Consider the following 15958-nt stretch of genomic DNA (forward strand, 5'->3'; position numbering starts at 1 on the left):
TTAACAATATATGTTGGAGCGGCTGAGGGTGATCCGGTGAACACATTGGGTTGAAGACTGGAATAATTTGGATCCAGCCCATGGACTGTGGGTTTCCCACCCCTATTGTAGAGGATACAGATGGAATACGGAGATGTTGTTCCTCCAATATGCAGTTTGTTTCAGTTTTGTAGTGCATGAAACCATGGACAGACGTATCGGCATAGGAATGGGGAGGGGAATTATCACTGGGACATCCCTGTTATTATAGTAGGAAGAGCAAAAGTGAAGTGATCTCCCAGTCTGTCCAAGATATTGCCCTCTTAGTACGACTAGTCATTGTGTGTATGAGGTACCGACTCCTGTGACCATTGGCAATGCTACACTTGAACCCACACCTCCATCCTCACCATCATTCAAGGCCCCAAACAATCCTTCCAAGTGAAGCAACACCTCCTGTGTGAATCTGCAGGGGGTCAAGTACTACATCCGGTCCTCCCATTATGGCCTCCTCTACATTTGAGAGACTGGGAAATCACTTTGTTGAGCATCTTTGCTCAGTCTACTCAATAGCCAGTGTCAACTCATTTCAATTCCCCATCCCATACCCATGCAGACATTTCTGTCCATGGTCTCATGCACTGCCAAATTGAGACCATCCTCAAAGTGGAGGAACAATACCTCATATTCTGTCTAACACCCTCCAAACAGAGGAATTAACATTAGCCCTTTTTCCACTGGCATCCCAGTTAATTGGCCATGCAGTGTCCCAGGATAGGAAGCCATTTGTGCTTTTTCCACTGGGCCATCTTTAACTGAGACAGTGACTGCTTTTCCACTGAACACAATTTATCTTTGGGGATTGAAGCATCTACCTTCCAGAGTTTCTGCATGTCCTTTCTCCACTGGTTTAATCGGCATGCTGACATCAGCTGATGTCAGGGTTACGAGTAGGGACATTATTTGATGCTGACCCGCTGACTGCTTTATTTTTCAACTGGACCCTGTCCCAGTAAATTCCCCGTTAATTCCTGGGACAATGTGCCAGTGGAAAATGGGCTATTGTCTTCTCCAGTTTCTGCTAGCCACTGGCCACCCTTCTCTTTCCTTATGCTATGCTTCTTTTCCTCCAGCTCTGTATTCACAGAGCTGTCCTCCTCCCTGGTGCATCAGTGAGAACACAGATTTCTGTGTTACAATTCCAGGACAAGTCTGGCTCACTGTCAGAATCATTTTCAAAGGCCAGGGTTCTGTTTGCCAGCATCTCCAGTTCCAGAGTTAAAGTACCACCAATAACGCATGATATCATGTGTTTTAGAAACTTGCAAGTTTCTTTATATTTTACTAAGATTTACAGCATTAATAAGGAATCTTGGCTAAATAAAATCTTCATTATAATCACGTTTGCCAATACTGCTTAGAAATAAACAGAACATGACAGTTAGAACTTCCATTTCGTATAAGTAAACATCTTAATGAATATTAGAACCATAAAATATTACAGCACAGAAATAGGCATCTTCATCCCTTCTACTCTGTGTCAAACCATTTTTTTTGCCATTCCCACTGTCTTGCACCCAGTCCATAGCCCTCCATACTTCTCCCATCCATGTACCTGTCCAAATTCCTTTTAAATGTCAAAATTGAGCCTACATTCATCAACCACTTCAGCTGGAAGCTCATTCCACACCCCCATGTTCCCCCTAAACCTTTCCTCTTTCACTCTTAACCCATGTCCTCTGGTTTGCATCTCACCCAACATCAGTGGAAAAAGCCTATCTACATTTACTCTGCCTTTACCACTCATAATTTTAAAAACCTCTATTAAATCTCCCCTCATTCTTCTATGCTCAAAGGAATAAAGTCCTAACCTTGTTTAACCTTTCTCTGTAACTCAATTCTTGAAGTTTGGGCAACATCCTAGTAAATCTTCTCTGCAGCCTTTATTGATATATTTTCTGTAGTTAGGTGACCAATTTTTTAAAAATTATTTTATTTTTGATTTCCCAAGACTCACACAAATCCAATACATCTTCTCAGCAATGATATATTACATACAGAGTCAAATTTTCCCCTCCAACCCCTCTCCTTTCACTCCCATACCATAATACCAAAAGGAAAAGATTAAGCAAAGAACTGTAAAGCTAGAGTCACTGACCCTTGAACCAAATATAAACCCAAAGTAAAATGAAAAAGATACGAAACAAGAGCACATCATCTGTGCCATGACCAACTTCATTTATCTTAATCATTCCACTATGAATACAGATTTTTACCTCTCTTCTATTTAGAAGGGGTGTAATTATATCTGTGTAACTAAAGGCTGCCATACCCTAATGAAAAGTTCTTTGATTCACAGTTCAATCTCACTTCTTATTCCTCCAAGTTCACCAGTATCAGGCAATTCTTATACTGTGCACAGAATTTAACATTTATGAATTTCACCAGGCTTTGGTGCTTGAAAGGTAAATTGTTACCGCTAAGAAAGGTTCTCCGGTTTTCAGAGAGAGATTTGTTGTTCTTTGGACACACACAAACTGTTTCCTTCCCATCAGCCTCTTCAGCGTCTTGCCAAAGAAACTTGGCTCATCTGGGTTTTCCAGATGATAGCCTCTTTCTTTCAGTTCACTACAGAGTTCATTTTTGTTTCCCTTATTTCAAGTGAAACATTATACAGCCAGCCATTTCCTCTTGTATGGACTACGAGGGCGTTGAACAGGCTGAACTAAGCACTAACAACCCATCTTAATAATGGGGTTTTTCCATAAGTTTGCCAGCTTGTCCTGTTCCAGTCCCAGCTGCTGCTGTTGCTGAACTGTCTCTGCTTGCAAAACCACATGACCCTCTTCGAACAGCAAACTGCATTCAGACAGACTGCAGCACTGGACCTAATCTTCGAGTCCGTTCATCTGCTGCTTTCCAAAAAGCAATAATCCATTACTCCACAGCATGTCCAATTAACACTTGTGAAGTCGATAGGCATTCTTCAAAGTTTTTGCAAAGGCACTCGGAGCCTGGACTGTCTGGCTTGAGCAGAGCTTCAGCATTTTAATAAGATTTGTTTTGAAGTATTTGTATCTGTGTGACCGAACTAAAAAACCCACAATTTATCTCCTTTAAAACATATCTATATGCAATATAAAATATAACACAATCTGTCACACCTCCAATCTTAATGTCTCTGCAAACTTGCTGATCCAATTTATTGATATAGAACAACAATGGTCCCAGCACTGATCCCTGAGGTACACCACTAGTTACAGGCCTCCGATCTGAGAAGCAATCATCCACCACTACTCTCTGGATTCTCCCATCCAGCCATTGACGAATCATGTTCACTACTTCACCAGAATACCATGCGTCTGAACCTTCCTAACTTCCCATGCAGGACCTTGTCAAAGACCTTACTAAACTCCATGTAGTCAACATCCACAGTCTTTCCTTCATCAACATTCTTGGTAACTTCCTTGAAAAACTCTTAAGATTGGTTAAACACAACCAACCACGCACAAAGCCACATTGACTATCCCTAATCAGTTTCTGGCTGTCCAAATAATTGTATATCTGATTTCTTGGAACACATTCTAATGATTTACCTAGGATTGACATCAGGCTCACTGGCCTACAATTTCCTGGGTTAATTTTGGAGCCTTTTTTAAACAACGGAACAACATGAGCTACCCTCCAATCTTCTGGCACCACACCCATGGCCAATGACATTTTAAATATTTCTGCCAGGACACCTGTAATTTCTACACTTGCCTCCTATCCACCTTTGTTTCCTTTAAGACAGCAAGCACTTCCTCCTCTTTAATCTGCATTACGTTCCATTACCTCACTACCTGTTTTCCTTACTTCCCATGACTCTGTGACCTGTTCCTAACTGAATACTAATGGGGAAAAAACTTTTAAGACCTCTTCCATCTCTTTTGGTTCAATCAAAGCTGACCACTGATCTTCAAGGGGACCATTTTTGTCCCTTACTATTATTTTGCTCTTAATCTACCTGTCGAAACCCTTAGGATTTTCCTTCATGTTGTTTGCCAAAGCAACCTCATGTCTTTTTTTAGCCTTCCTGATTTGTTTTTTGAAGTTTTTCTTGATTTTTTAAACTCCTCAAGTACCTCATTTGTTTCAATGTTGCCTACTACACCTCTCTTCTTTCCGAACCTAATCCCCAATATCCCTCAAAAAACGAGGTTCCCTATGCCTGCTAACCTGACAGGAACATACAAACTCTGTACTCTCAAAATTTTACATTTGAAGGTCCTCCAATTACCTCAAATATCCTTGCCCAAAAATAATTGATCAAATCCATGCATTCTAGATCATTTATTTCCTCAAAAATGGCCTTTCTCCAATTTAAAATCTCAACCCGAGACACAGACCTATCCTTCTCCATAATTAACTTAAAACAAATGGCATTATGATCATTTGTCCCAAAATGTTCCCCTACACATACTTCTATCACCTGTCCTGTCTCATTCCCCAATAGGAAATTCAGTATTGCGCTATATATTTAGAAAACTTTCCTGAACACATCTGACAAACTCCAAGCCATCCAGCCCTTTTACAGTAAGGGAGTCCCAGTCAATATATGTAAAGTTAAAATCTCCTACAATCACAGCCTATGTTTCCTGCAACTGTCTGTTATCTCTCAACAGTGCCCCTCCAATTCTTGCTGACTATTGGGCAATCTATAATACAACCCAACGAATATGGTCATACTTTTCCCGTTCCTCAGCTCCACCTATATAGCCTTAGTAGATGAACCCTCTGGTCTCTCCTGCCCGAACACAGCTGTGATATTTTGCCTGATGAGCAATACCACTCCTCCCCGTTCTATTGCATCTAAAGCAGCATAAGCCCGGAACATTCATTTGCCAGTCATGCCTCTCCTCCAACCAAGTTTCACTAATGGCCACATTGTCATAATTCCACATGCCAATCCACACGTTAAGCTTGTCTGCCTTTCCTCCAATACTCCTTGCATTGAAATAGATGCACCTAAATAGAGACACAACAGATAACCAACCCAGAAGAAGAGGACCAACATCAAGACACCATGGAAAAAAAATACCCAACAAACTGAGACAAGCAGCTCAAAAAGAAAGTCAGAAGATACACAGAAACAAGGAAGAGAAATAGAAGACACAAACCCAAGAGCAGACACAGAAAGATGAAGAAGGAGAACAGCAGCTCTGCACAGAGGAATAGGAGGTAAAATGAATGGACAGTACATAGATTTTAAAAATTTTCACGAACAAATGAAAGCATTAAAAGAATGGTTGACACTAGAATTTAGTGAAATGAAAAGAAAAATGAAAAGTTCAGAAGAAAAAGTGAATAGAATAGAGCTGGTCCTAACAGATGTAGGGAAAAGATTAGAAAATTTGGAAGAACGTGTAATGGCGGTAGAAATGGAAGTGAACGACTTAAAAAGAAAATTGGAAGAAAGTGATAAAAAAGTTAAAAAAACACAGGAGTTGTTAGCTCAGAATATGGATATAATGGAAAACTATAGTAGGAGAAACAATATAAAGATAGTGGGCCTTAAGGAAGATGAAGCCAAAGATATGAAAGAATTTATAAAAGAATGGATCTCCAAGGTCCTGGGAATGCCAAAAATGCAGGAAGGAATGGAAATAGAAAGGGCACGCAGAACATTAGCCCCGAAACCACAGTCACAACAAAAACCAAGATCCATTTTAGTAAAATTCCTGAGATACAAGACAAGAGAAAATATATTGGAGAAGGCAATGAATAAAATGAGAGAAGACAAAAAACCACTGGAATACAAAGGTTAAAAAAAAATTTCTACCCAGACACAGGTTTTGAGCTCCTGAAGAAGAGGAAGGAGTTTAACGCAGCAAAATCGATCCTATGGAAGAAAGACTATAAATTTATGTTAAGATATCCAGCGGTGCTTAAAATAGTTATCCCGGGGCAGCAAAACAGACTGTTCTCGGATCCGGAGAAAGCACGAGAATTTGCAGAACGCCTGCAAGACAGAAAGAGAGATGAAGAGATGTAACAAGAACAAAGAACGATGACAAATTACATATAAAGTAAAAATAATGTATAGAAGGGGAAAAAAAGGAAGTGAGGGAGAAGGGGGAAAAAGAGGAGGGGTTTAAAAAAGTTAATAATAAATAACTAAAACATAAAAAGAAAAATAAGAAATGAGGGGGTGTTTTGTTGTAATGTGAAGATAAAAATCTTTTCTAGAGGGGGTTGAGTGGGAGAGAATAACAGTTACTGCGAAATCAGTTGACACTTGCGAACAGGTTCGCAGTCCGAATGGAGAGGGGAATTGTGGTTGCCCAGCAAGGGACAAGGGGCTACTCAGAAAGGGGGTGGACACTTGGGGTTAAGGGAATTTTAGATGTGGGAATAGTTGAAATATTTTATGTTTTAGAAGTGTTGTCATACAGTGTGTTCAAAAAAATAAAACTGAGAAATGGAAATGGATAAGGAGGAAAGGTGGTGGTGTGGAAGCAGAACGAGATGTAAACAAAGTATGAAATGGCCATGTTGAACTATATGTCTATAAATATTAACGGAATACATAACCAAATCAAAAGGAAGAGGCTGTTAAATTTACTGAAGAAAGAAAAAATTGATATAGCATTCGTGCAGGAAACACATCTAACTGAAGTGGAACACAAGAAATTAAGGAGAGACGGGTAGGGCACGTAACGGCAGCATCATATAATTCAAAAGCCAGAGGAGTAGCTATATTAATCAATAAAAATGTTCCAATCAAAATAGAGGAGGAAATAATAGATCCAGCAGGGAGGTATGTAATGATAAAGTGTCAGATATATTCAGAATTTTGGAATTTGCTCAATATATATGCACCTAATGAAGAGGATCAAAAGTTTATGCAAGATATCTTTTTGAAGATTGTAGATACGCAGGGGAATATATTGATAGGAGGGGACTTTAACCTTAATTTGGATTCAAAGATGAATAAAACTGGACAAAAGACTAGCAGAAAGAACAAAGTAGCCAAATTTATGGTTAAATCAATGCAGAAAATGCAACTTTTGGATATATGGAGGAGACAACACCCAAAGGAGAAGGAATACTCATTCGAGTAGACATAAAACATACTCAAGGATTGACCTGTTCCTGTTGTCAGCCCATATCCAAGGGAGAGTTAGGAAAACAGAATATAAAGCTAGATTGTTATCTGATCACTCACCCCTGTTATTAGCAATAGAGATGGAGATTAAACTCCATGCTGCTTATAAGACAGGATTTTAGAGAATTCATTGAGTGCCAAATTAAAATGTACTTTGAAATAAATACGGAATCAGTGAAAAATAAATTTATATTATGGGATGCAATGAAAGCCTTCATCAGAGGGCAGATAATAAGTTATGTAACTAAGATGAATAAGGACTACAATCGGGAAATAGTAAGTACAGAAAAAGAACAAGCAACAAGGGAAGATACAACAAAAAGAGAATTGACAGACAAAAAAATAAAATACGAAACACTATAGACGTATAAGGTGGAGAAGAACATAATGAAGACGAAGCAGAAGTATTATGAGCTAGGAGAAAAAACGCACAAAATACTAGCTTGGCAGCTTAAAACAGAACAAGCTAAAAGAATGGTATTGGCATCAAGGAAAAAGGACAAACAAATTACATATTAATATTTACAAATTACAGTTTCTAGCTAAAATTGAACTACCGAAATTGCAAGAAGAGGAGCAAAACAAATTGATAAAACCATTTGAAATAGAGGAAATACAGGATATATTAAAAAAGCTACCGAACAATAAAATGCCTGGAGAGGATGGACTCCCAATAGAATTCTATAAAACATTTAAAGACTTACTAATTCCTCCTCTCCTGGATATAATGAACCAGACTGAAGAAACACAAATCATGCCAGATTCATGTAAAACTGCAATAATTACAGTAATACCAAAGACGGGGAAAGATCCACTAACACCAGCATCTTATAGACCAATATCTCTACTTAACTCAGATTATAAGATAATAGCTAAACTATTAGCAAACAGATTGGCTGACTGTGTAGCAAAAATACTAAAACTAGATCAAACTGGATTTATTAAGAAAAGACGAACAACAGACAATATCTGTAAGTTCATTAACTTATTCCACGCAGTACAAGGAAATAAGACGCCAACAGTGGCGGTTGCTTTAGACACAAAGAAAGCCTTTGACAGGGTAGAATGGAATTATTTATTCAAAGTACTACAGAGGTTCAACCTACCAGAGAAATATATTAATTGGATTAAAACATTATATAAGGGACCATTGGCGAAGGTGACAGTAAGTGGATATATATCAAACCAATTTAAATTAAGCAGGTCAACTAGGCAGGGATGTCCACCATCTCCCTCACTGTTCGCTTTAGCTATAGAACCATTGGCAGAACTGATAAGAACAAAATAAAAAAGGGATAAAAATAAAAGTGAAGGAATATAAAATCAGTCTATTTGCAGATGACATCATAGAATACCTAACAGAACCAGAATTATCAATAAAAGAATTACATAAGAAATTGAAGGAATATGGAGAAATATCAGGGTACGTACGATCAATGCAAATAAAAGTGAAGCGATGCCAATAAATAATGCAGATTTCACAAAGTTTAAGAATCACCATTTAAATGGTGATCTTGGGGTCTGATAACCTTTCCTTTAGAGAATGGGAGAGAAAAGGGATCAAAAGAATAGAAAATTGCTTTTCGGGAAATAATTTATTATCTTTTGAACAAATGAAGTACAAATATGGTATAACTCATGGTACAATGTTTGCGTATCACCAACTGAAAACCTACTTAAAGGACAAATTGGGAAGCAGGCTGAGTTTACCAGAAGGAAGCAGCTTTGAATATGTGATTACATACACAATGATAATTAAAAGATTTATAACAAACATGTACATCAAGCTGCAAGAGAAAGAGAACAATGTAATAAGCTGTAAACCCAAACAAAAGTGGGAACAAGATCTAAACATAAAGATAAAAAATGAAAAATGGGTAAAGCTATGCTCCGGAACTATGAGAAATACAATAAACACGAGGTTATGCATGATACAATATAATTGGTTACGCAGGCTATATATCACGCCCCAAAAGTTAAATAAATGGGACCCAACAGTATCAGATAGATGTTTTCGCTGTAAGAAGGAAATGGGAACAACAGTACATGCAATTTGGGCATGTGAGAAAGTGGAAAGGTTTTGGGAAGATCTAAATCAGGTATTAAATAAAATCACAAAAAGTAACATACCACAGAGATCTTTCTCCTAATATAAGAAGTAAAGAATTAGGCCTCAAATTGAATGAAGCACAAAAAAGATTTATTATGATAACCTTAGCTGTAGCAAAAAAATGTATAATGTCAACCTGGAAATCAGAAGAGAGCCTGAGAGTACAGCAATGGTACATAGAAATGAATAAATGTATTCCATTGGAAAAAAATAACATATAATTTAAAAAATAAAGTCACAGTATTCGAATAAATTTGGGAACACAACAGAGAGGGCCTACCGCGGACCTCCACTCCCTAAAATGATAAGAGAAGAAGACGAAATGAACTGACCCAGTGTGTAAACGTAGAGGACACAATTTTCTTGTTTATTTTCATTGTGTGATGACATTGTTTAATGGGTTCATTGTATTGTATATGTTGAACGTTAGTTGGTAGGGAGGGGGGGTGGGAAGGAGAGAGGGGAGGGAAGGGGGAAAAAAGGGGAGAAAATGTCACTGTGTATATTCAAGAGGGAAATGTTTGTGTGTATTTTGGTTAATATGGTTCATAGTGTGAAAAATTTTTTAAAAAATTTAAAAAATGCACCTGAGATCATATCCACCACATTCAACCCGTTGACTTCTAACGATGCATGCAATTTTATCATTTTTTCCCTCCTCTATCTGCTCTGCCACTCTGGTTCCCCTCCCCCTACCAATTTAAACCCACCAGAGCAGCACTAGCATACCTTCCCACAAAGATATTAGTCCCCTTCCAGTTAAGATGCAAACTGTCCCATCAGATCAGGTCCTAACTCCCCTGGAAGAGAGCCAAATAATCCAGAAAACTGAAGCCCTCCTTCTTGCACTATGTCTTTAGCCAAATGTTAAGCTGCATTATCCTCACTAGCACATGACACAGGTAGCAATCCTGAGATCACAACTTTGGAAGTCCTGTCCTTCAACCTAATGCCTAACTCCCTGAATTCTTCTTGCAGGATCTCCTCAAACGTCTTACCCATGCCATTGGTCCCTACATGGACTATGACTGCTTACCCTCCCTCCTGAGAATGCTGTGAACTCAATTTGAGATATCTTGGACTGTGGCACCAGGAAGGCAAAGTATCATTGAGGATATTCAATCTCTTCCACAGAACCTCTTATACAAGCTCCTAACTATGGAATCCACTATCACTACAGCTCACCTCTTCTCCTCCCTTCCCATCCTAGCCACAGGATCAGACTCCATGCCAGAGATCTGATCTCCATGGCTTGTCCCTGGTAGGTCGTTCCCCTCACCCCCCCCCCCCAACCAAGCTATCCAAAATGGTAAACGGGGTGTCCTGCACTGCCTGCCTGTTCCCTTTCCCTCTCCTGACCATCACCCATCTACCCTCCTCCTGCCTCCTAGGTGTGATAGTGTCCTTGTGACTCCTGTCTGTTAACCCTTCTGCCTCCCAAATTATCATCTATCTCCAGCTCCAATTCCTTAAATCGGCTCGTCATGAGCTTCAGCTCGATGGATTTCCACAAATGAAGTTGTCAAACTTCATTGCCACTACATACAACTACATGAACAAAATATATAATGTATAAAAAAAACCTGCCCTATCCTGGGCCTACCTGCTGAATCCTTTAGTTTCTCGAATGGAGTGGCCCTTTTTGACTTCAACTCCGACTATTCCTTGCCTCTTACCTGTTTTTGCCGAAGCCTATTGAGCCAAAGCCTTACCACTCTGACTCAGCCCATTCCCAACGATGAACACTCCCCCCAACCTGTCTTACTGCCAACTCGATTGCTCAATCCACTGAGATCTTCTAAGACTCCTTTTTCAACTCCTTTGTCTTCAACTGTTGAACTCGATTGCCCAATTATTCACGACATAGGGAGTCGTCTTGATTTCACTTGTAAAATACCAACCTAATTTCCTATTTGCACAATTCTATTCACCATGCAAATTACTCTGAATATTTAGAGAACCCAAAAAGTATCTGTAATTTTAGTGTTCATTTTTATGAACCACTTGATTATCTAATTTCAACCTTTATATCTCAATTAAAATACAAATACTACTGGTTTGCATGAAGGCAAATATACTTATTTACAAAACTTTTGGTTGATCAGGAGACTATTAGAATCTTCACTTGCCTAATAAAATATGTATAGCTTCCTCATCCTCTCACTGTGATACACCATTCCTACACAATGCCTAAAAGATCATAATTCAATTTATTGTCATGTAAAAAAGTGTCCGATTACACAAAATTCCTCTTGCCTACTGAAAGGGAGACAGATTCAGCATCAGAAGAAATTGCATGAAAGGCTTCTTACAGTCAGAAAAAAAGAGCTCCCCCCACAATCACCAAGTGTGGATTCGCCTCCAACGCTCCCACAGCCATACAGAGTCCAGTCCAAACCATCGGAAACTCGAGCTCCAGATTCGAACTCTAATATCATTAGGAACGCTTCAATGCCCTCCACACTCCCTCATATTCCAGTTCCAATACCTGGTAACCTTTCAACCAGTACAGGCCCGTCAGCCCTCGATGTTGTGCCAGTCTCCAGCTGACCGCAGCCTGGTGCAAATCCCTTGAAAGTAGTCTCCAGCAGCACCCATGGGTTCCTCACCTCGAGTCACCAGCTGCCCGCCGCCTGTGTGGGTTCTTCAGCCGCAGAACCCATAATTGGTCTGCCGCCATTGTCACCAACCTGTGGGTCATTTCTTCTGCTGCTTCTCAGACGGGATGATCACCCTGTTTTATGGTGCCCTGCGCCAGTCCTCCCCTTTGCTGGAGTCTGAAACCCCTCGTTGCTGCTGACATCTTGGGTCCAGACCCCACGGAAGCGGGATTTTAAATCAAACTACCGTCAGCTCCTTTAAACGGGCTATTCAAAGCGTGTACGAATATGTCGGCAGTCGAACTTTCCTGTTCGACCCCTCAGGAGCACTGTATCTCTGCTCCCAGCAGCACCGTCCTGGCAGAATGTGGACATAGCGAACAAAAACTTAGAAAGTACAACTAAAAGTTGCAATCTAAACTTTAAATACAAATCTAATTAAGATAGATGAGGCAAGTTCCTCTTCTCCTCACCCACCCCCCCCCCCCCAACCCCCTCAATTAAGTGACTTTGGAATTCTATCTTCCTCAAAGTTAAAGAAGGCCACTCCTGCCCTTCAATTTGTAGATTTGTATCTTGCCATCACTGCCGTACCAGGATATTTGGTTAAGAGGGAAAATTCCATACCTCCTAACAGGGCTCTTTGCTAGGTCTATGAACCAGATTACAGACCCTAACGCGAGACCATCCGATAAATGATAAACCACCCGTTAAAACGTTGTTTCCGGATGTATTGTTCCAATGAAAGATTGGCTTCCAGCAGATCTGACAGTTTGCAATGAACTTCATCCCATTTATATGATATGGAACCTTGCATTCCCATCAGGCACGTTATGGTTCTACTCACTGGATTTCAGATAATAAATATGCCAATTGAGCAATAACAGCACTTTTTCATATTTCTAGCACCCACATTATTTTCTTTTTGAATAATTCATTTAATTGTGCATAAACAGCCAAATGAGTTAATAGGGACTTACTTTACAATCTTGTTCTCAAACTGTTTAGCACTCCTCCATTTTCGAATACAATTGAGACAGTAGGTATGACTGCAGTTGGAGAGGATTCCAAAACGTCGCTCACTTGCATTTGTTTTCTCATATATTACTTCCATGCAGATGCCACATATAATGTCCTTGCTTCGCTGGACAGCAAAAGATAGTTCCATGTCCTTTTCATGAGCCTCAATGCAATCCTGTAGGGAATAAAAGAGCATCTTCAATTGAAGAGAACAAAGTATTGCAATTTTAGAAGTTGACAAATTTAAGAAGTGCAAATCAAATCCTCACATTCAAACTAAAATAGTAAATGTGATCATAATATACTGCATTTTTCAGAGCATTTCAGAAGACCCTGGCTTAAGAGCAAATAGAAAAATTAAGGAGTGAATGAAAAAGTGTCAAAAATTATGATCATACAGATGAACTAAAATCACAAGCTATTAAATGTGTTTGAATATGTTATATAATTTACAGCACTTTTTTGAAAGAGCCAAACATTTGATGGCTTCACTTCACCAAAGTAAACAGTCTTCCTCATTCACCTTTCTTTGCTTTATGTTGCAGTGGTATTATGAACTCAAAAGATGTTACCTAGTTGGAGAAGAGTAGTCCATCAAGATTTCATTTCAGGCAAAGCTCCAGACTATTTAGACCAATCAGGGTTCCACCAGCATATTGGATCCATGTATTCTGAATATGGTTCCTTAAGTCCACCAGAGGTATATTGTCAAAGGATGAAGGCTATAACTAGTATTCTCCAAAAACCATACTGTTTTAATGCCACCTCAAGACAGAAAACAGTTCCAGAAAATTTAATTACACATAAGTGCTGATGTCCTCAATCTCGAGTCGTCATCGTTATTTACCATGTTCACACAGTAAAGATGAGATAGTGTTTCTTTAGGACCATGGACCATATTTACATAAATTCAAGTTAGAATAGAAGATAAACACATTAAAATATTTAAAACATATACAGTAAAGGTCCATGGTACACTATCAATTGTTCTTGAAATTCAGGAATCTGATGGCTTGGGGGAGAAAACAACTGTTGCCTAATCTGGATGCAAGGTCCTGAGTGCTCCGGTACCTCCTACTGGATAGCAGAAGGATAAATAGTTTATGTGAGGGTTGTGTGGAGTCCCTCATAATGTTTATTGCCTTTCACCTGCATCAAGTGTTGTAGATGTCCTTCATGATCTTTTCCGCTGATTTCACTATCTTCTGCAGGCTCTTGTGATCTGAGGCGGTAGTTTCCAAACAAGGCAGTGATGCAGTTGCACAGGATGCTCTCAATACATCCTCTGGAGAATAGAGTGAGAATGGAGGGTGGGAGATAAACTTTCCTCAGCCTTTGCAGGAAGTAGAGACACTGCTGGGCTCTCTTGGCATGGAGTTGGTGTTAAGGGACCAGGTGAGATCCTCCATCAAGTGCACTCCAAAGAACCTGATACTCTTTTTTAAAATATTTTATTTAAAAGTTTTTAGACCATACATGTAGTCAAATACAAAATTAAAAAACACAAATACATAATTAGACAAATTTATCCTGCATGATGGTTGTAACCCAAACTCTCCAACACCACCCCCCCCCATCCACCCACCCCAAAGACTCCGAAGGAAAGTGTGTGAGAAGAGAAAAAGAAGAAAGAAAGAGTTGAAAATAAAGAAAGGACACTGGAAAACACCATTCACCCCACCAATTTTAATTTGTTATTTAATTATTTGTTTTCTTTGGAGAAGGTTAACATGGTCGCAAGGACTGGAAGAAACTCAAGATTTACACCTAAGATCTGTAAATATGGTCTCCGTATTTGCGAAAATATGTCATACTTATTTCTTAGGTTGTAAGTAATTTTCTCAAGGGGTACATAGCTAAGTATTTCTGCATTCCAGCGTGACATACCTAGATGGGAGTCAGACTTCCAAGTAACTGCAATACACTTTCTGGCCACTGCCAATGCAATTTTAACAAATTCAACTTAATATTTAGATCATTATTATTTTGGTCTTATTCCCATTAAAAACAATTCTTGGTTTTGTGGAAATGGAATTCCAATAATCTGTTTGAAAAAAATTTTCCGAAGTCCACTCAAAAAGGTCTCACTTTAGAACATGACCAAGTCGAGTGTAAAAAAGTTTCTATCTCCTCGCTGGAACCTGATACTTTTGACGACCACTATGGTTGAGCCGTCAATGGTCAAAGGAGCATGATCCCCCCTCCCCGGGCCCTCCTGAAGTCGACAACCATCTCTTTTATTTTATTAACGTTCAGATTCAGGTTGTTGACTCTGCACCAGTCCGTTAGCGAATGCACCTCATCTCTGTATGCTGACTCCTTATTTTTACTGATAAGGCCCACCATGATTGTACCATCAGTGAACTTAATGATGTGGTTCAAAGTGTGTTTAGCTGCACAATCATGGGTCAGTAGAGTGAACAGCAATGGACTAAGCACACAGCCCTGGGGTCCCCTGAGCTCAGTGTGATGGTCCTGAAACTGCGGTTACCTTGGGTTATAAAGGAATTTATCTAAAGGATACAACTGAAAAATAATAAATTTAAGATGGGTCCTCATGTTTGTAAGCATCTTAAGTGCAGGAATGGAAGACACCTTTGTCAAAAAAAAAAAATCCTTGTTTGCCTTGGGGCAGGCAAATGTTGAAGTATATTACATTACATTTTTTGCATTATTACATGACAATAAAAGAAATGCTTTCCCTTCCTCACCCCTTTGTTCCTCAGTAGCAGTCTCACAGCTCAGTCTGGTTTAAACAATTCAAACCCCACTGGATCCAAAGAGAGGAAACATGGCAAATTGGATCTAAAATTCCATAGTGGCAAAATCAAATTATATTAATAGATATGTGCATATGTGACTGGAGTCAGCTTTCAGTAGGGTTACACAGTGTTTAATAATCTGCCCTATGCTTTTTGAAATATATATATTCATAATTAAGAATGAAAAGAAGTTTGCAAATGATGTAAAGCTAGATACATTGTTGACAATAAGATGGAAAGCTTTTAGAGTGCAAGAAAATAGATGGTTTGGTCAATTGGTCAGACTTGATCTTGAGATGATGCATTTGGAGAATTGTAACAACCTAAAAGAATATTCTAG

At 39.1% G+C, this 15958-nt stretch overlaps 1 protein-coding gene across 2 annotated transcripts in view; it reads right to left on the reverse strand.

Moving 5' to 3' along the window:
* Positions 1 to 15958, reverse strand: part of mkrn1 (makorin, ring finger protein, 1) — a 77446-nt gene that overhangs the window by 8766 nt on the left and 52722 nt on the right. For both annotated transcript variants that reach the window (XM_069903599.1, XM_069903598.1), the window contains one exon: positions 12817 to 13031. In XM_069903599.1, coding sequence (XP_069759700.1) covers positions 12817 to 13031 — 215 coding nt within the window. The remainder of the gene's footprint in view (positions 1 to 12816; positions 13032 to 15958) is intronic.

This window comes from Narcine bancroftii, chromosome 11, assembly GCF_036971445.1.
Source record: "Narcine bancroftii isolate sNarBan1 chromosome 11, sNarBan1.hap1, whole genome shotgun sequence".
Classification (NCBI taxonomy): domain Eukaryota; kingdom Metazoa; phylum Chordata; class Chondrichthyes; order Torpediniformes; family Narcinidae; genus Narcine; species Narcine bancroftii.